General features: G+C 47.4%; 1 protein-coding gene across 1 annotated transcript in view; it reads left to right on the forward strand.

Annotated features, from left to right (window-relative positions):
• Positions 1 to 20,608, forward strand: part of LOC141066950 (myomegalin-like) — a 397,502-nt gene that overhangs the window by 348,764 nt on the left and 28,130 nt on the right. The window contains exon 15 of the mRNA XM_073558018.1: positions 20,488 to 20,604. Coding sequence (XP_073414119.1) covers positions 20,488 to 20,604 — 117 coding nt within the window. The remainder of the gene's footprint in view (positions 1 to 20,487; positions 20,605 to 20,608) is intronic.

Raw genomic sequence — 20,608 nt, forward strand, 5'->3', positions numbered from 1 at the left:
GTGGGGAGCTGTGTCGGGAGACCATACTGTGTGGGAAGCTGTCTCGGGACACCATCCTGTATGCGGAACTATTTCGGGACACCATACTGTGTGGGGAGCTATGTCGGGAGACCATACTGTGTGGGGAGCTGTGTCGGAACACCATACTGTGTGGGGAGGTGTGTCGGAACACCATACTGTGTGGGGAGCTGTGTCGGGACGCCATACTGTGTGGGGAGCTGTGTCGGGACGCCATACTGTGTGGGGAGCTGTGTCGGGATACCATACTGTGTGGGGAGCTGTGTCGGGACACCATACTGTGTGGGGAGCTGTGTCGGGACACCATACTGTGTGAGGAGCTGTGTCGGGACACCATACTGTGTGAGGAGCTATGTCGGAACACCATACTGTGTGAGGAGCTGTGTCTGGACACCATACTGTGTGGGTAGCTATGTCGGGACACCACACTGTGTGGGGAGCTATGTCGGGACACCATACTGTGTGGGAGCTGTATCGGGACACCATACTGTGTGGGGAGCAGTGTCGGGACACCATACTGTGTGGGAAGCTGTGTCAGGACACCATACTGTGTGGGTAGCTGTGTCGGGACACCATACTGTGTGGGAAGCTGTGTCGGGACACCATCCTGTGTGCGGAACTATTTCGGGACACCATACTGTGTGGGGAGCTATGTCGGGACACCATACTGTGTGGGGAGCTATGATGGGACACCATACTGTGTGGGGAGCTATGTCGGGAGACCATACTGTGTGGGGAGCTGTGTCGGGACACCATACTGTGTGGGGAGCTGTGTTGGTACGCCATTCTGTGTGGGGAGATATGTCGGGAGGCCATACTGTGTGGGGAGCTATGTCGGGACACCATACTGTGTGGGGAGCTGTGTCAGGACACCATACTGTGTGGGGAGCTGTGTCGGGACACCATACTGTGTGGGAAGCTATGTCGGGACACCATCCTGTGTGCGGAACTATTTTGGGACACCATACTGTGTGGGGAGCTATGTCGGGACACAATACTGTGTGGGGAGCTATGTCTGGAGACCATACTGTGTAGGGAGCTTTGTCGGGAGACCATACTGTGTGGGGAGCTGTGTCGGGACACCATACTGTGTGGGTAGCTGTGTCGGGACACCACACTGTGTGGGGAGCTGTGTCAGGACACCATACTGTGTGGATAGCTGTGTCGTGACACCATACTGTGTGTGAAGCTGTGTCGGGACACCATCCTGTGTGCGGAACTATGTCGGGACACCATACTGTGTGGGGAGCTGTGTCGTGACACCATACTGTGTGGTGAGCTGTGTCGTGACACCATACTGTGTGGGTAGCTGTGTAGGGACACCATACTGTGTGGGAAGCTGAGTCGGGACACCATCCTGCGTGCGGAACTATTTCGGGACACCATACTGTGTGGGAAGCTATGTCGGGACACCGTACTGTGTGAGGAGCTATGTCGGGACACCACACTGTGTGGGGAGCTATGTCGGGACACCATACTGTGTGGGGAGCTATGTCGGGACACCATACTGTGTGGGGAGCTGTGTCAGGACACCATACTGTGTGGGTAGCTGTGTCGGGACACCATACTGTGTGGGAAGCTGTGTCGGGACACCATACTGTGTGGGAAGCTGTGTCGGGACACCATCCTGTGTGCAGAACTATTTTGGGACACCATACTGTGTGGGGAGCTATGTCGGGACACCATACTGTGTGGGGAGCTATGTCGGGACACCACACTGTGTGGGGAGCTATGTCGGGACACCATACTGTGTGGGGAGCTATGTCGGGACACCATACTGTGTGGGGAGCTATGTCAGGACACCATACTGTGTGGGTAGCTGTGTCGGGACACCATACTGTGTGGGAAGCTGTGTCGGAACACCATACTGTGTGGGAAGGTGTGTCGGGACACCATCCTGTGTGCAGAACTATTTTGGGACACGATACTGTGTGGGGAGCTATGTCGGGACACCATACTGTGTGGGGAGCTATGTCGGGACACCATACTGTGTGGGGAGCTATGTCGGGAGACCATACTGTGTGGGGAGCTGTGTCGGGGCACCATACTGTGTGGGGAGCTGTGTCGGGACACCATACTGTGTGGGTAGCTGTGTCGGGACACCATACTGTGTGGGAAGCTGTGTCAGGACACCATCCTGTGTGCGGAACTATGTCGGGACACCATACTGTGTGTCGAGCTATGTCGGGACACCATACTGTGTGGGGAGCTATGACGGGACACCATACTGTGTGGGGAGCTGTGTCGGGACAGCATACTGTGTGTGTAGCTGTGTCGGCACACCATCCTGTGTGCGGAACTATTTCGGGACACCATACTGTGTGGGGAGCTATGTCGGGACACCATACTGTGTGGGGAGCTATGTCGGGACACCACACTGTGTGGGGAGCTATGTCGGGACACCATACTGTGTGAGGAGCTGTGTTGGGACACCATACTGTGTGTGGAGCTGTGTCAGGCCACCATACTGTGTGGGTAGCTGTGTCGGGACACCATACTGTGTGGGAAGCTGTCTCGGGACACCATCCTGTATGCGGAACTATTTCGGGACACCATACTGTGTGGGGAGCTATGTCGGGACACCATACTGTGTGGGGAGCTATGTCGGGACACCATACTGTGTGGGGAGCTATGTCGGGACACCATACTTTGTGGGGAGCTATGTCGGGAGACGATACTGTGTGGGGAGCTGTGTCGGGACGCCATACTGTGTGGGGAGCTGTGTCGGGACGCTATACTGTGAGGGCAGCTGTGTCGGGACGCCATACTGTGTGGGGAGCTGTGTCGGGATACCATACTGTGTGGGGAGCTGTGTCGGGACACCATACTGTGTGGGGAGCTGTGTCGGGACACCACACTGTGTGGGGAGCTATGTCGGGACACCGCACTGTGTGGGGAGTTATGTCGGGACACCGCACTGTGTGGGGAGTTATGTCGGGACACCACACTGTGTGGGGAGCTATGTCGGGACACCACACTGTGTGGGGAGCTATGTCGGGACACCACACTGTGTGGGGAGCTATGTCGGGACACCACACTGTGTGGGGAGCTGTGTCAGGATGCCATACTGTGTGGGGAGCTGTGTCGGAACACCACACTGTGTGGGGAGCTGTGTCAGGACACCATACTGTGTGGGGAGCTGTAAAAAAGGGGAGAACCCAGCGCTGCTTGTGGTCAGAACGCAAAGCAAAATGCATATGCACATATTGATTTCTAACTGTATTTCAAAATGAGACATTTAGCAAAAAATTGGTCAATTATTTGAGCCACCTCGCCATGCCAAGGCATTCTCATATGGGGCAGTCCTGCTCTACGTTTTTTATATTCGCTGTGCCTTTATGGCTTCCTAAATGTATTTAAAGCAAGACAACATTAAATGCAAACTGTACCTGAAGCATTTCTGAATCACTCCCATGGAGCCAGAAAAGGCAAGCGCAGATAAAGATTGACCAGGTCCAGACATAGACATTTCAGGTTTAACCTCCACACTGCCTGACCAGCACCACAGATGAAAGGTCAGGTTTAACCTCCACACTGCCTGACCAGCACCACAGATGAAGGGTGATACAGGCCCAGACACAGGTGCACAATCAGAGCCTGTGGTCTTGCTTTAATACATTTAGGAAGCTGTAATGGCACAGCGAATATAAAAAACGTAGAGTAGGACTGCCCCATATGAGAATGCCTTGGCGTGGCGGGGTGGCTCAAATAATTGATCAATTTTTTGCCAAACGTCTCATTTTGAAATACAGTTAGAAATCAATATGTGCATATGCACTTTATATTTTGCGTTCTGACCATAAGCAGCACTGGCTTCTCCCCCTTTTTTATGTGTGGAGAGCTGTGTCAGGACACCACACTGTGTGGGGAGCTATGTCGGGACACCATACTGTGTGGGAGTTGTGTCGGGACGCCATACTGTGTGGGGAGCTGTGTCGGGACACCACACTGTGTGGGGAGCTGTGTCTGGACACCATACTGTGTGGGGAGCTGTGTCGGGGCGCCATACTGTGTGGGGAGCTGTGTTGGGACACCACACTGTGTGGGGAGCTGTGTCAGGACACCATACTGTGTGGGAATGCAACATACTTTGTAAATTGCTTTGTGGGGGACATCATGCTGTTTGAGGGACTGGGAGAGCATCTTATTGTGTCGCAAACTTTTGATTAAGGTGCAAGGGCTGATTAATAGAAGCAGACAGAATGATTTGCTGTTTTTTGCAAACTTTGTAAAAAACAGTAAATTGCATGACTTTAATTTGCTGTTTCCGCTAAGAATACATGAGCACTATCATAAGAACTATTAGCAGTAGAGCTAGTCAACATACTTAATTCTGCTCAATATTAATTGATAAAGATTAATCTCTATTTATAAAAATGAATGTGTGTGTATCACCAACCAATCACGAAGCATCTTTCATTTCACCAGAGCTGTTCAAAAGTAGCTGAGCTGTGATTGGTTGCTATGACCAACAGTTTTCCCACTTGACAACACCTCAGCAGACACTGACATGGTGTGAGAAATATAGTATCCCTGGGAACATCAGCTCCCAGCCATTGTCTGCCCCCCTGAAAGGAGCAGAGAGCACATGACAAAAATAAATCCCTCCTCCCGTGCCTATATCCCCATCACATATCCTCCATCCTGTAGGCACATCTTCCCTCTTAAAGGGATCATTGGTATGGAATTTAGGGCAAATCCACTTTGCGCTTTGGTACTGACCCCAGGACTTTCTTAAAGGGATCTCCGGTATGGAAGTCAGGGCAAATCCATCCAGCACTTTAATTCTGACCCCAGGCCTCTCTTAATTGGATCTCCGGTATAGAAGTCAGGGCAATTGCCTTCAAATGCTCTGGTACTGACCCCAGGCTTTCTTACAGGGATCCCCGGTATGGAAGTTAGGAAAAATCCACTCAGCACTCTGGTTCTGACCCAAGTCCCCTCTTAAAGGGATCCTTGGTATGGAAGAGAGGGAAAATCCACTCTGAGCTTTGGTACTGACCCCAGGCCTCCCTTAAAGGAATCTCCGGTATGGAAGTTAGGGTAAATCCCTCAGCGCTCTGATTCTCACCTCAGGCTTCTATTAAAGGGATCATTGGTATGGAAGTCAGGGCAAATCCACTCAGTGCTCTGGTTCTGACGCCAGGGCTCTCTTAACCCCTTCCCGACCTTTGACGCCACATAGGCGTCATGAAAAGTTTTGCCAATATGACCCATGATGCCTATGTGGAGTCATGAATTGATTGCCCCCCTGCGGGTCAGGTGACCGAGGTCATTGAAAGGTCACCCGACCCGCACACAAAGGACCCTTCATAGTTAACCCCAAGGGGCGTGGCTTAGCCCCCACGTGCCTACGATCGCTCTGACTGGCTGTTAAAAGTGAAACAACCAATCAGAGCGATAGTAATATTTCATCAATGAAATTAGATGAAATATTACAATCCAGCCATGGCCGATGCTGCAGTAGCATCGGACATGGATGGAGACCGAGACCCGACCCCCCTACACCGACTGGCTGGGCGATCGGCCCCCGCCACGGACTGACAGCAGCGATCGGCCCCTGCCGTCACGATCTGCTCCCCCTCCCCTTCCCTCCGCTCCCCCCCTGCAGTCTGATCCCCCCTCACCCCTCCCATTACCTAATATGTCCCGCTCTGGCTCCCGGTGTTCCGCTATCCCGGATCATGGGCGCCGCCATCTTGGAAAATGGCAGGTGGATGCGTAGTGCGCCCGCTCGAATCTGCAACGCTGCAGATTCATTCTTTTATTTTGATCACTGTGATAAACTCTCACAGTGATCAAAATTTAAAAAAAAGTAAATCCCCGCCCCCTTATCACCCCCATAGATAGGGACAAATAATAAAATAAAGAAAATATTTTTATTTTTATTTTTCCGCTAGTGTTAGGGCTAGGGTTAGAATTAGGGTTAGGGTTGGAATTAGGGTTAGGGTTAGAAATAGGGTTGGGATTAGGGTTAGGGTTGGAATTAGGGTTAGGGTTGGAATTAGGGTTAAGATTAGGGTTAGGGGTAGGTTGGGGTTGGGATTAGGGATAGGCTTGTGGTTAGGGTTAGAGTTGAGATTAGGGGTGTGTTGGGGTTAGGGTTGTGGTTAGGGTTGGGATTAGGGTTGGAGATAGAATTGAGGGGTTTCCACTGTTTAGGCACACTACAGGGTCTCCAAACTCGACATGGCGCCACCATTTATTCCAGCCAATTTTGCGTTCAAAAAGTCAAACGTTGCTCCCTCCATTCCGAGCCCCGACGTGTGCCCAAACAGCGGGTTACCCCCATATATGGTGTATAAGCGTACTCAGGAAAAATTGCCCAACAACTTTGGGGGTCTAATTTCTCCTGTTACCCTTGGGAAAATAAAAAATTGGGGGCTAAAAAAATTATTTTTGTGGAAAAAAATTATTTCTTATTTTCACGACTCTGCGTTATAAACTGGCTGGGGGTTCAAAGTGCTCAGCACACATCTAGATTAGTTCCTTGGGTGGTCTAGTTTCCAAAATGGGGTTACTTGTGGGGGATTTTCACTGTTTAGGTACATCGGGACTCTGCAAACATAACATGACCATTCCATCAAGTCGGCATTTCAAAACGTCACTACTTCCCTTCCGAGCCCCGAAGTGTGCCCAAACAGTGGTTCCCCTCCACATATGGGGTAACAGCGTACTCAGGACAAACTAGCCAAACAATTTTCGGGGTCCAATTTCTCCTGTTACCAATGTGAAAATAAAAAATAGCAGGCTAAAAAATCATTTTTTGAGGAATAAAAAAATATTTTTATTTTCACGGCTCTGCGTTATAAACTTCTGTGAAGCATCTGGGGGTTTAAAATGCTTACTATGCATCTAGATAAATTCCTTAGGGGGTCTAGTTTACAAAATGGGGTCAATCGTTGGGGAGCTCCAAAGTTTAGGCACACAGGGGCTCTCCAAATACGACATGGTGTCCGCTATCGATTGGAGCTAATTTTCCATTCAAAAAGTCAAATGAAGCTCCTTCCCTTCTGAACCCTGCCGTGCACCCAAACAGTGGTTCCCCCCACATATGGGGTACCAGCGTACTCAGGACAAAGTGGACAACAACTTTTGGGGTCTAAGTTATCCTGATACCCTTGGGAAAATAAAAAATAGCAGGCTAAAAAATCATTTTTGAGGAAAAAATTTTTTTTTTATTTTCATGGCTCTGCGTTTATAAACTTCTGTGAAGCACTTAGGGGTTCAAAGTGCTCACTACACATCTAGATAAGCTCCTTGGGGGTTCTAGTTTCCAAAATGGGGTCATTTGTGGGGGAGCTCCAAAGTTTAGGCACACAGGGGCTCTCCAAACACGACATGGTGTCCGCTAACAATTGGAGCTAATTTTCCATTCAAAAAATCAAATGACGCTCCTTCCCTTCTGAGCTCTGCCGTGAGCCCAAACAGTGGTTCCCCCCACATATGGGGTACCAGCGTACTCAGGACAAAGTGGACAACAACTTTTGGGGTCTAAGTTATCCTGATACCCTTGGGAAAATAAAAAATAGCGGGCTAAAAAATCATTTTTGAGGAAAATTTTTTTTTTATTTTCATGGCTCTGCGTTTATAAACTGTGAAGCACTTAGGGGTTCAAAGTGCTCACTACACATCTAGATAAGCTCCGTGGGGGTTCTAGTTTCCAAAATGGGGTCACTTGTGGGGGGTTTCTACTGTTTAGACACATCAGGGACTCTGCAAACGCAACATGACGCACGCAGAACATTCCATCGAAGTCTGCATTCCAAAATGGCGCTCCTTCCTGGGGTATCGGTGTACTCAGGACAAATTGCACAACAACTTTTGTGGTCCAATTTCTCCTGTTAGCCTTGTGAAAATAAAAATTAGCGGGCTAAAAAAATCATTTTTGAGGAAAAAAAATGATTTTTTATTTTCATGGCTCTGCGTTTATAAACTTCTGTGAAGCACTTAGGGGTTCAAAGTGCTCACTACACATCTAGATAAGCTCCGTGGGGGTTCTAGTTTCCAAAATGGGGTCACTTGTGGGGGAGCTCCAATGTTTAGGCGCACAGGGGCTCTCCAAATGCGACATGGTGTCCGCTAACGATTGGAGCTAATTTTCCATTCAAAAAGTCAAATGGCGCTCCTTCCCTTCCGTGTCCTGCCGTGCGCCCAAACAGTGGTTTATGATCACATATGAGGTATCGGTGTACTCAGGAGGAATTGCCCAACAAATTTTAGGATCCATTTTATCCTGTTGCCCATGTGAAAATGAAAAAACTGAGGCTAAAAGAAAATTTTTGTGAAAAAAAGTACTTTTTTTTTTTTACGGATCAATTTGTGAAGCACCTGGGGGTTCAAAGTGCTCATTATGCATCTAGATAAGTTCCTTGTAGGGTCTAGTTTCCAAAATGGGGTCACTTGTGGGGGACATCCAATGTTTAAGCGCACAGGGGCTCTCCAAACGCGTCATGGCAGCCGCTAAATATTCCAGCATATTTTCCATTCAAAAAGTCAAATTGCGCTCCTTCCCTTCTGAGCCCTGCCGTGCGCCCAAACAGTGGTTTATGACCACATATGAGGTATCGGTGTACTCAGGAGAATTTGCCCAACAAATTTACGATCCATTTTATCCTGTTGCCCATGTGAAAATAAAAAAATTGATGCCAAAAGAACATTTTTGTTGGAAAAATTAAAATGTCCATTTTTTCCTTCCACGTTGCTTTAGTTCCTGTGAACAACCTGAAGGGTTAATAATCTTCTTGAATGTAGTTTTGAGTTGCTTGAGGGGTGCAGTTTTTAGAATGATGTCACTTTTGGGTATTTTCTGCCATATAGACCCCTTAAAGTGACTTCAAATGTCAGGTGGTCCCTAAAAAAAATGACTTTGTAAATTTTGTTGTAAAAATGAGAAATCGGGGGGCGTGGCTATGTAGCCAAAGAAGAAGGAGGCACACTGAGAGAGCTCCTGAAAATCCTGCTTCCATCCTGCGTCTGTGGCCTCACAATTGCAACGAACCTGTCAGCATTCGTGACATCTGGATACCGGGGACCCCGGTGGACCCAGCTGGGAGACGTGAGGTAGCTCTGGTGAGCTGAAGGCCGGGGGGGCCGAAGCTTGCGGCAGGGCCTGCACGGGGCGGTGGCCATCTTAAGACGTGCGCTGTATCAGTAAGAGCTGCGGCGTCCAGCTTCCATTGCCACAGTGCTACTGGACGGCTGTGACAAACCTCGCTGCTGCAGCACCAGACACTGCCCTTCCTGATCCATGTGACTCCCCCCTACATAGGAGTTGCTTCTGTGATATATCTCTTTTTACAAGCCCTGCTGTGCATATAATTGGGGGAAAGTCCCCAGAGCCTGCACCTCTGGTTTTCCTGTGGCGCTGCACTGTCACTGAATATGAGTCGATCTAAAGGATCAGCAGCAGCAGAAAAATTAAAAGAATATGCCAGACCCAAACCCTCTGAAAGTGTATGGGTTCCCAAAAAATAATCCTTCACAAGCTCAGCGAAAAAGCCGTCCCCCTGGGGGCGAGGAGGAGAATGAGCAGGAAGAACTGACCCTCAAACAGGCATCTGAACAGCAAATGCAAGCCATCTCCTTAACCAGGACTTCTCTGACGGAGAAGAAAGAAGACGTGTACACTGAGGTGGGGCGACTCTGACATGACATGCAGGCTATGCGAGGACGCATTACGGAAGTAGAGACGAGAGTATCCCAGGTAGAAGACACCATCACACCTATGGAGGTCAAGTTGACAAAGGTGACAGGCTCTATGAACGCCTGGAAGCAAAAAGCGGACGATCTGGAGAACAAGATGCGTCGAAATAATTTCGTGTCTTTGGACTTCCGGAGCGTTCAGAGGATCAACATCCTGAGCAATTTCTGGAAGGCTGGCTTAAGGCCTCTCTGGGGGATACATTTTCCCAGTATTCGCCGTCGAAAGAGCGCATAGGGTTCCTACAAAACCCCTTCCTCCGGGAGCCCCACCTACACCCTTCTTGGCGCGTCTCCTCAACTGTAAAGACAGAGACACCATTCTGCGTCTCGCACGGCAAAAAAGCCCCATCAAATTTGATAATGCTGTGATTTCCATTTTCCCGGATTTTTCCATGGAACTTCAGAAGCAACGGGCACAATTCATCGAAATTAAGAGGCGGCTCAGAGAGAGGAACATCTTGTATTGCATGATCTACCCGGCCCGGCTCCAGGTTGTACACGGGGGCTCATCTATTTTTTTTACGGATCCAGCGGAGGCGACTGAGTGGCTGCGGTCCCATGGGGGATCCCCTGCAAAGGAATCCTAATGTACTCGCTGCCAATTTGAATCCTTCAATTAGAGGCCCAGTTGGGGCTTCCTCGGCGGGTATCCAGTTTAAGAGCAATACCGGACACTGAGTTCAGTGATGGTATCCCCTTATTCTTTTTTTCAATAGGAGCGTGGGACTCTGCTCCTATACTACGAGACTAATGTTTTGTTTTTTTCTGTTTAATAGTTTCAGTTTTAATAGTTTTTTAGGTAGTAGTCGCAGTCAGTGGCAACCCTGTCTTCTGTGTGATGTTTCCAATCTCTGCTCGGGTACTAGCATACGCCATATTCGGACAGACAAAAATGGGGTCTGAAATAATATGTATGACCTGGAATGTGAGGGGCATTAAGACCCCCGAATGAAAATCAAGCTATTCTCGCAGATCAGACAATGCCATCCACACATTGTGGCCTTGGTGGAGACGCACCTGACCAGTGATACTGCTCGGTGTGTGCAGAAACCGTGGGCACAATGGTATATCCACTCATTTCATACCAGTTATTCAAGGAGGGTCTCGCTATTGATACACAAGGACGTTAGATGGGAGGCCAGGGAGGCCCAAAGGGATCCTGAGGGATGTTTTGTATTTGTGCATGCACTTATTAATTCCAGACAATATGTTATTCTATGTATTTACAACCCCCCTCCAGCCAATATGTCTATTCTCCAGAGGGCGATGGGTTTCGCCCTGAACTATCCAGATGCAGATGTAATATGCATGGGGGATGTCAACCAGGTCATGAATAACCGTCTTGACAGGCTGAGACTGAGTGATGAAGGGCGGGGAGAGTCTCTCCCACAGGTTATATCCCAACTATTGCGGTTCATGGAGTGCAATGGATGGCTGGATTTATGGAGAATGCGACATCCCGAGACGAGGGAATATACTTGCCATTCATCCACTAAGCACTCCTTGTCACGTATAGATTACATATTTGGATCTGGTGGTCTAGTAACGTGGGTAGATAGTATAGAACATGGCAGAAGGGGGATTTCAGATCATAGCCCTGTCGTTCTTAAACTTAAATACGGACCAATCAGCAACAAGATAGATGGCTTGGAAATTAAACCCTTTTTGGCTGAAATTGATAGAATCACCCGATAGAACGATCGATCAATTACATTGCTTCATTTCGTCCCATCCTGAACCTCGGAATGTTAACTTATTTTGGGATGCCCTTAAGGCATACTTGAGAGGCTGCTTATCCTCTACGATCTCTTATATAAAACGGGTGACATCGAGGGAGGATGATGAGGTGGAGCAGCGATTGAGAGACTCGGAGGCCACTTACATATCTGATCAGACTAATGGCAATAGGGTGGAGTGGCTGGCTGCGCAAAGATTATACACTCAACACATAGACACCAGGTCCAAACGTAAATTATTTTTTGCCCGTCAATCTTATTTTGAGCTGGGGAACCAGGCAAGTAAATTCTTGGCCTATTTGGTACGTCAGCACAACACTACTAACACAATATTACATATCCGTAGCTCAGATGGTACTCTGGTGTCTTCAACTGAAGAAATACTGAGCTGCTTCCATAACTATTAGGCTAAGTGCACACGTACCGGAACTCTCGCGGAAATTACCGCGAGAATTCCGGAATTCCAGTCCGCGGGAAAATCGCATTTTAAATTCCCGCGATTTTCCCGCGGAAAAACTAGCATTTTGCAAGCGTAATTAGCTTGCAAAATGCTAGCGTTTTCCAAGCGATCTGTAGCATCGCTTGGAGAACTGATTGACAGGTTGGTCACACTTGTCAAACATAGTGTTTGACGAGTGTGACCAACTTTTTACTACTGAGGCCGCCTATGCGGCTTCAGTTGTAAAATATAGAATGTAAAAAAAAAAAAAAAAAACGGTGTTATTCTCACCCTCCGATGTCCCGCGCATCCGTTCCCAGTAATCCTTTGCGAAAATGCCCGCGATGACGTCAGTTCTCGCGGGATCGCGACGTCTCGCGGTAATTCGCGATGACGTCGCGCGAATGACCGCGAGACTTTGCAATCCCGCGAGAACGGACGTCATCGCGAGCATTTTCGCAAAGGATTACTGGGACCGGAGCGTGGAGAGAGGCGGGAAGGCTGCGCGGGACGTCGGAGGGTGAGAATAACAATATTTTTTATTTTAAATTCTATTTTTTACAGGGATATGGTACCCAAAGCCCGGAGGACAGTCTCCTCTCCTCCGGACCATGGGTACCATCCGCAATTGTTCTGCTTACTTTCCGCATGGTGTGCACAGCCACATGCGGGAAATAAGCGGAACAATGCATTCCTATAAGTGCGGGATCGCCGCGATTCCGCAAATTAATGAGCATGCTGCGGTTTTTACCGCGAAGCGATTCCGCCGCGGTAAAAACCGCAGCATTAGCACAGCATTGCGGAATTCCAGAGGAATGCATGGGATGCTTATTTTTCGCGTTTTCGCGGCAAAATCGCGTGGTTAAAACCGCCGCGGAAACGCGAAAAAAAGTTACTTGTGAACTCAGCCTTATAGATCACTGTACAACTCTAGAAGTGATGTTGACAGTCAGGGGTGTTTGGAATACCTGTCGGATATCACATTTCCCACTCTGAGCCCTTCCCAGCAGACCTTTATGGATGCTAAATTTACTCTGGAGGAGATAGAGAATGCCATAACGGACATGGCGTCTGGGAAGGCCCCTGGACCTGATGGGTTTCCCATTGAATTATATAGGAAATACCGGGAGATATTAGCGCCACTGTTGTTGATGGTGTTCCAAGGGATTTGGGAGGGAGGATCTATGCCAGAGTCCTTCTATGAAGCTAACATAATAGTACTTATAAAAAGAGGGGAAGGACCCATTAGACTGTGGATCTTATCGTCCCATATCATTAGTGAATGTGGACTATAAGATTTTTACGAAAATTTTGGCTACCAGGTTGAATTCGATTATATTAGAACTTATACATCCTGATCAAACTGGCTTTATGCCTGGTATAAGCACTTCTATTAATATTAGACGAGTCCAGTTAGTGGTCCAATATAGCTCCCTGGTTCCAGATAATCAATGGGCATTGGCATCGCTGGAAGCGGGCAAGGCTTTTGACTCCCTTGAGTGGCCCTTCCTATATGCATGTTTACAGAAATATGGGTTTGGCGACAGGTTTCTAAAATGGGTTAATACATTATATATGAAACCTAAGGCTCATGTCATTGTAAATAGTTCTATCTCTGAGTCCTTTTCATTACATAGGGGAACCCGTCAGGGTTGTCCCCTTTCTCCGGCCCTTTTTTCCCTGGCGATCGAGGCATTGGCTATTCATATAAGATCTTCCCCTAATATTGAAGGTATAGAAATAGCGGGTCGAGTAGACACCATAGGCTTATATGCTGATGACATGGTGATTTTTATGGGTAGCGCGGAGGACACATTGGCACGGGTAATAGCCACTATCAATAAATTCAGTAAATATTCTGGTTTATATATAAATTGGGAAAAGTCTGCCCTGATGCCCCTCTCCCATGCCCCAATGCCACGACTAGAGGCCCTCTCCTCATTACCTATTGTACCCAGTTTCAAATATCTAGGTGTTCACATATCTCGAAGCAGTTTGTTAGATTTGCGGCTCAACATACACCCATTGTTGGAAATGGTTAAAGGTAAATTTCTAATCTGGAGTAAATTCCCGCTTTCTGTAGCTGGATGTATTAATTTAATCAAAATGATACTGCTTCCTAAACTCATCTACTCTCTTCAGCACAGTGCTGTGGTAGTACCCCGATCCTTCTTTGCAAATTTGAGCTCTCAAATTACATCTTTTGTATAGGGAAAAGCTAGGCCCAAACTCAGGCTGTCCACTCTGCAAAGACCAAAAAGAGAAGGTGGGGCAGCGCTACCAGACTTTTTTCTATATTATCTGGCCGGACAGGCCAAAGCCATATGCAAGTGGATGCCTGATGATCACCTCCCTAATTCTGAAAGCCACTTGCTCCACGCCGCACGAGTTAGCTGTCCGCTGGGCTTCTTAGAATTGGAAAAAATAAATGTCCCCCGTTTGCTGCCCCTGCTTCGCCTGGCATGATCAGTGTGGAGGCAGATTAAGAGAGTAATTGGATTTGGAGACATAGTAGCTGAAATGCCCCTGTGGAATAATGGTTATTTTCCGGCATTGCTCGAACACCCGTCTGCCGAGTTCTGGACTTAACACAATGTTTCCTCGGTATGCGATTTGCACGATCATGGAACCTTGGTGTCTTTTGAACAATTACAGGTCAAATGTAACGTCCCAAGATCCCAATTTTTCCGTTATCTACTATTGAGGTCGGCCTTTGAATCACACATGAGAAATATGGGGGTAAACAAAGCTATATCATCTCTGCCCTTGATAGGCATCCTTAAATCGCAAGGTCCCCAGGGTCTCACCTCCACTTTGTACACATATATGCTATCGGTAGGGGCGGAATCCGCCATAAACTCGGTTAAAGGGAAGTGGGAGAGGCTCATCCCCGATGCACAGGGAGAGGAATGGGGAGAAATTCTGGAATCTCCAATCGGGGTGTCTCCGTCTATCAATAACAGAATGACAGAATTATATATTATAAATCAATCATATCTGACCCCGACCCGACTATTCAGGATGGGCAGATTCCAATCATCGGAATGCTTGAGATGTCACTCATTGGATGCAGACTTTATACACATGATTTGGCAATGCCCTATTATTGCACAATATTGGAAGGAGGTGACGTCATTATTAACTTCCCTGGTACAAGCTCCGGTTCCCCTTGAGCCGCTGGTTTGCCTGTTTGGGGTGTGGGATGATGAATCTTGGGGTTATATCGGGATTTTTTTTACGGGAAACGTTATTTATGGCACGAAGGGTTCTGGCACTGCATTGGATGGGGAGCTCATGTCCCTCCCTCAGGATTTGGATCGAATTGGTGAATGCAGTTATTCCATATAAGCGTATGCTGTATCGAAATAGAGGGTGCCCGGGCAAATTCAAATATATCTGGGAGAGGTGGAATTCCTCTCACCTTACCTTGTAGGAGGGAGACATCGCATAATAATTGAGAGTCAGTGATAAGCGGTCATAGAGGAGCGCTTAGGAAGCAACCCAGGGGCAGACAAAAATGTCAGGTCTCCACCGCAGCTCCAGCCGAAAACCTCCAATGGAGGATAGGAGCAATGAGAAAATGGAAACGGTATTAGGAGCGCAGGAAAGAGACTCAGACAAGAGATGTGGTTTAACCCCATCTCTTGTCTGAGTCTCTTTCCTGCACTCCTAAGACCGTTTCAATTTTCTCATTGCATAATAATTGGCTGATTATGTAGAACTAGGCTGCGAACTGGTAGTTATAGTTTGGTTTAGGAAGTTAAAAAGACTTTATTGATCGAATAACAATATAAAAGCTTGAATGGTTTACCTGACACTACATTTTATTCCATGTGTAAACTGACATATGCATTTTGTTTTATATCAATACTGTGGAAAGTGTATGTGCTTTATGCAATGCTTATCATATAAAAATGTGTATGTTGTTTGTCTTGTTTATGGTTAATAAACGAATTAAAAAAAAAAAAATGAGAAATCGCTGGTCAACTTTTAACCCTTATAACTTCCTAACAAAAAAAAAATTTGTTTCCAAAATTGTGCTGATGTAAAGTAGACATGTGGGAAATGTTATTTATTAACTATTTTGTGTCACATAACTCTCTGGTTTTATAGAATAAAAATTCAAATTTTGAAAATTGCGAAATTTTCAAAATTTTCACCTAATTTCCGTATTTTTCACAAATAAACGCAAAAATTATCGACCTAAATTTACCACTAACATGAAGCTCAATATGTCACGAAAAAACATTCTCGGAATCGCTAGGATGCGTTGAAGTGTTCCTTAGTTATTACCTCATAAAGGGACACTGGTCAGAATTGCAAAAAATGACCTGGTCTTTAAGGTCAAAATAGGCTTGGTCATGAAGGGGATAAAGGGATCCCCAGTATGGAAGTTAGGACCGTTCCACTCAGTGCTCTGGTTCTGACTCCAGGCTGACGGGATGATGTGGGATTTTAGTGGTAGTTGTCCGGTGGCTCTCGCTGATGGCATGATGTGGGATATTAGGAGTAATAGTCCAGTGGCTCTGGCTGTCTGGATTATGTGGGATATTATGGGTAGTAGTCCGGTAGCTCTGGCTGACGGGATGATGTGGGATATTAATTGTAGTAGTCCGGTGGCTCTGGCTGACGGGATGATGTGGGATATTATGGGTAGTAGTTCGGTAGCTCTGGCTGACAGGATGATGTGGCATATTAGTGGTAATAGTCCGGTGGCTCTGGCTGATGAGACGATGTGGGATATTATGGGTAGTGGTCCGGTAGCTCTGGCTGACGGGATGATGTGGGATATTAGTGGTAGTTGTCCGGTGGCTCTGTAGGGTTCAGCAGGTTCGCAGGATGCAGTGACGAGGCACGAGACTGAGTGTGGTTTATGGAAACAACTTTTATAAACTGTTGCCGCTGGGGCTATATTGAGCAAACAAAAGGGGTTAACAATAACCAGTCCACGCAGGGACTCAACAAACCTAACAACACTTTTTTATTATGGATGCGACTAACCTGGTTTGCCCGGGGTGCTATAGGTCACGTATAACCAAACTGGGGGTCCTTATCTACTATAATAAACTTATCCTTCCAGGGGTCTGTCAGGATCACAGGCGTGGCCGCATAGAGGTCGCTGATGCGGCTGCCTCGATACTCCAGGATGAAACTGGACGCAACAGGCCCTGAAGAAACGATGCCGGTGGGGCGCAACAGGCCCTGAAGAAGCGATGACGGTAGGGCGCAACAGGCCCTGAAGAAATGATGCCGGTGGGACGCAACAGGCCCTGAAGAAACGATGCCGGTGGGGTGCAACAGGCCCTGAAGAAACGGTGACGATGGGGCGCAACAGGCCTTGAAGGAACAATGCCGGTGGGGCGCAACAGGCCCTGAAGAAACGGTGCCGATGGAGCGCAACAGGCCCTGAAGTAACAATGCCGGTGGGCGCGGTGATGACGCAGTCTCTAAATGTAACCGTTCACCAGTCTCTGCCCAGAGTCCCTCAGGAAACCGGACGGGGGCCTCTACTGCCCCCTGTAGCGAGGTGGCGCCCCCTGGGGCTGGTGATGACTGGGCCGCAGCTGTGGGAGAAGGCAGGGGGGCAGTGTCCTGACCGCTGAAAAGGAATAGTCTCTAGTCGCAGCGGTCAGTGGAGGTCGTGGACCTGTCACAGCAGGATGGGAAACAGCGGGGGCGGCTGTATGTGACCGTATGAGGAGAGCGGCCACCGGTGCAAGGCTCTCACGTGTCACTAGTCGGTAAGTCCGTAGCTTTCCTTTCACAGGGCCCTGTCGGTTTCTCCACAACACATCGTCCGCTCCCTCGGTCCTCTCTGTCTCACACGGCTTCCTGTCTGTTGTCCTTGCTCTCTGTCAACTGCCACTTCAGCGCGCCCCCTGCTCCTTTTACCCTTGTCCTGCCCCCTGTTTCCCTGACAACTTCAGTCAAGTCTCTCCCTTTACTGTTCTCCCAGTATCGTTCCCTCAGGAACCCTGATGGCGGTCCCCTGGGTACCTGCCCGGTCACTGCATGGGAGTCCTCCTCCCCACCACTCTGGCTGATGGGATGATGTGGGATATTAGGGGTAGTACTCCAGTGGCTCTGGCTGATGGGATGATGTGGGATATTATGTGTAGAAGTCCGGTAGCTCTGGCTGACGGGATGATGTGGGATATTATAGTGAATGTGGCTATGCGGGGTGGGCGGGGCTCTACACTCAGCTTTATATATATAGATATAATCATTATAATTTGTTATAATTAACCGTAGTTAGTTACTATGCCCGGGCAGCGCCGGGCTCTTCAGCTAGTATATAATAACGAGCCGACTTAAGTTCGTTCCTCAACATCAGTTGCTATCTCATTTGGCACCTTAGAAAATGAATTTCCCACCTCTTAGATAATAGAGAGTAGATAATAGATAATTAGATAATATTATCTATTAGATAATAGAGAGTAGAGCATCTCTTGCATTTACAAGGATATGTAATCTCTAAAGGCAGGAAACTGTCCAGTGATGTTGTTGGAATCCTATTTGCTCACACTGATGTACTGTATAGTACCCAGTGCATCTGAGATGAAAAATGATCGTGATCAATCTTGCTTTTAATTTCTTAATGCCCGGTGACGTATATTGTGGTCACTAGTTATGTGAGAGATGTCTGGAGGGGCCTCAGGAGCTGTGTTATACATCCAGCATTTGTCTGGACTAGTAGCGCCTGGAGGTAGCTTTGACCACTGTTTTATAACCAATAAAATATTGCTGTCTATCACTGACAGAAACATCTAAATGTCCCGGTTTCTAGTTTGCAAGTATCCTAGCTCTCAACTGCCCTGCCATGATGCAATTGTGGAGAGCCATTTGGTTGCCACAGCTGAAAATTTACATTGCCTCCTTTTCCCAGTTAAAAAATAGAGAAATTAAATCATTTTAAAATTAAACAAATTTAGTATTACTGTATCTGTAAAAGTCTGACCTACAAAATATGACATTATATATACCATAAAAATATGCAATAAAAAAACTATCAAAAACATTGGATGTATCTTTAAATGATATCAATAAAAACTACAAGTCAAAGCATAAAAACAAGCTCTCCCATAGGTCCAACAATGAAAAAGAAAAAATCATGTTTGAGTCTCAGAAAATGGTGACAAAGTTTTCTTTTCTTTTTTAAACCACTAAAATATAAAATAAAACCTTATCAGTGTATTGCTGTAATCGCACTCACCTAAAGAATCATGTTGCCAAGACATCTTTACGGTACAATGAATGCCGAAAGCAAAATCCCTAAAATTCATGGTTGTATATTTTCACCATTTCACTTGAAATTTTTTGCCTGTCAGGAAGAGGCATTGATGGTCAGCAGAGAATGTTCTTCGCTGGCCCAAGTGTATGGCAATGCATTGATGGTCAGCAGAGAATGGTCTACGCTGGCCCCAGTATTTGGCAATGCATTGATGGTCAGCGGAGAATGGTCTACGCTGACCCCAGTGTATGGCAATGCATTGATGGTCAGTGGAGAATGATCTACTCTAGTCCCAGTGTATGGCAGTGCATTGATGGTCAGTGGAGAATGGTCTACGCTGGCCCCAGTGCATGGCAGTGCATGAATGGTCTACGCTGGCCCTAGTGTATGGCAATGCATTGATGGTCAGCGGAGAATGGTCTACGTTGACCCCAGTGTATAGCAATGCATTGATGGTCAGTGGAGAATAATCTACTCTGGTCCCAGTGTATGGCAGTGCATTGATGGTCAGCGGAGAATGGTCTACGCTGGCCCAAGTGTATGGCAATGCATTGATGGTCAGGAGAATGGTCTACGTTGACCCCAGTGTATGGCAATGCATTGATGGTCAGCGGAGAATGGTCTACATGGACCACAGTCTATGGCAATGCATTGATGGTCAGTGGAGAATAATCTACTCTGGTCCCAGTGTATGGCAGTGCCTTGATGGTCAGCGGAGAATGGTCTACGCTGGCCCCAGTGTATGGCAGTGCATTAATGGTCAGTAGAGAATGGTCTACGCTGGCCCCAGAGTATGGCAATGCATTGATGGTCAGCGGAGAATGGTCTACGCTGGCCCCAGTGTATGGCAGTGCATTTATTGTCAGTGGAGAATGGTGTACGCTGACCCCAGTGTATGGCAGCGCATTATTGGTCAGTGGAGAATGGTCTACGCTGGTCCTAGTATATGGCAATGCATTGATGGTCAGCGGAGAATGGTCTACGCTGGCCCCAGTATATGGCAATGCATTGATGGTCAGTGCAAAATGGTCTACGCTGGTCCTAGTATATGGCAATGCATTGATGGTCAGTGCAGAATGGTCTACGCTGGTCCTAGTATATGGCAATGCATTGATGGTCAGTGCAGAATGGTCTACGCTGGTCACTGGTCCTAGTATATGGCAATGCATTGATGGTCAGCAGGGAATGGTCTACGCTGGCCCCAGTGTATGGCAATCTTTACTGCATGAGAAGTAGCCCTGGAGCTAAAACTATTGCATGAAGGGAAATGTCGAAAGTGTAAAGGAACATTCGCTAGTGCAAAAAACTCATTATATCAGTGGAGAGGCCATTGAGCAATCCTCTTATTCTCCCAACAGCTTGAAGTTTCTGCTCTACAGTCGATTATTATGAAGCAGAATGAGCAGTTACGTGAACAAGCAGCAGACATTGATGCTCTCGCCAGAAACATTCACATAAAAGAAGAATTAATTAAGGTAA

This window comes from Dendrobates tinctorius, unplaced genomic scaffold (genome assembly GCF_039654945.1).
Source record: "Dendrobates tinctorius isolate UK_male_01 unplaced genomic scaffold, ASM3965494v1 ptg000012l, whole genome shotgun sequence".
Taxonomy (NCBI): Eukaryota; Metazoa; Chordata; class Amphibia; order Anura; family Dendrobatidae; genus Dendrobates; species Dendrobates tinctorius.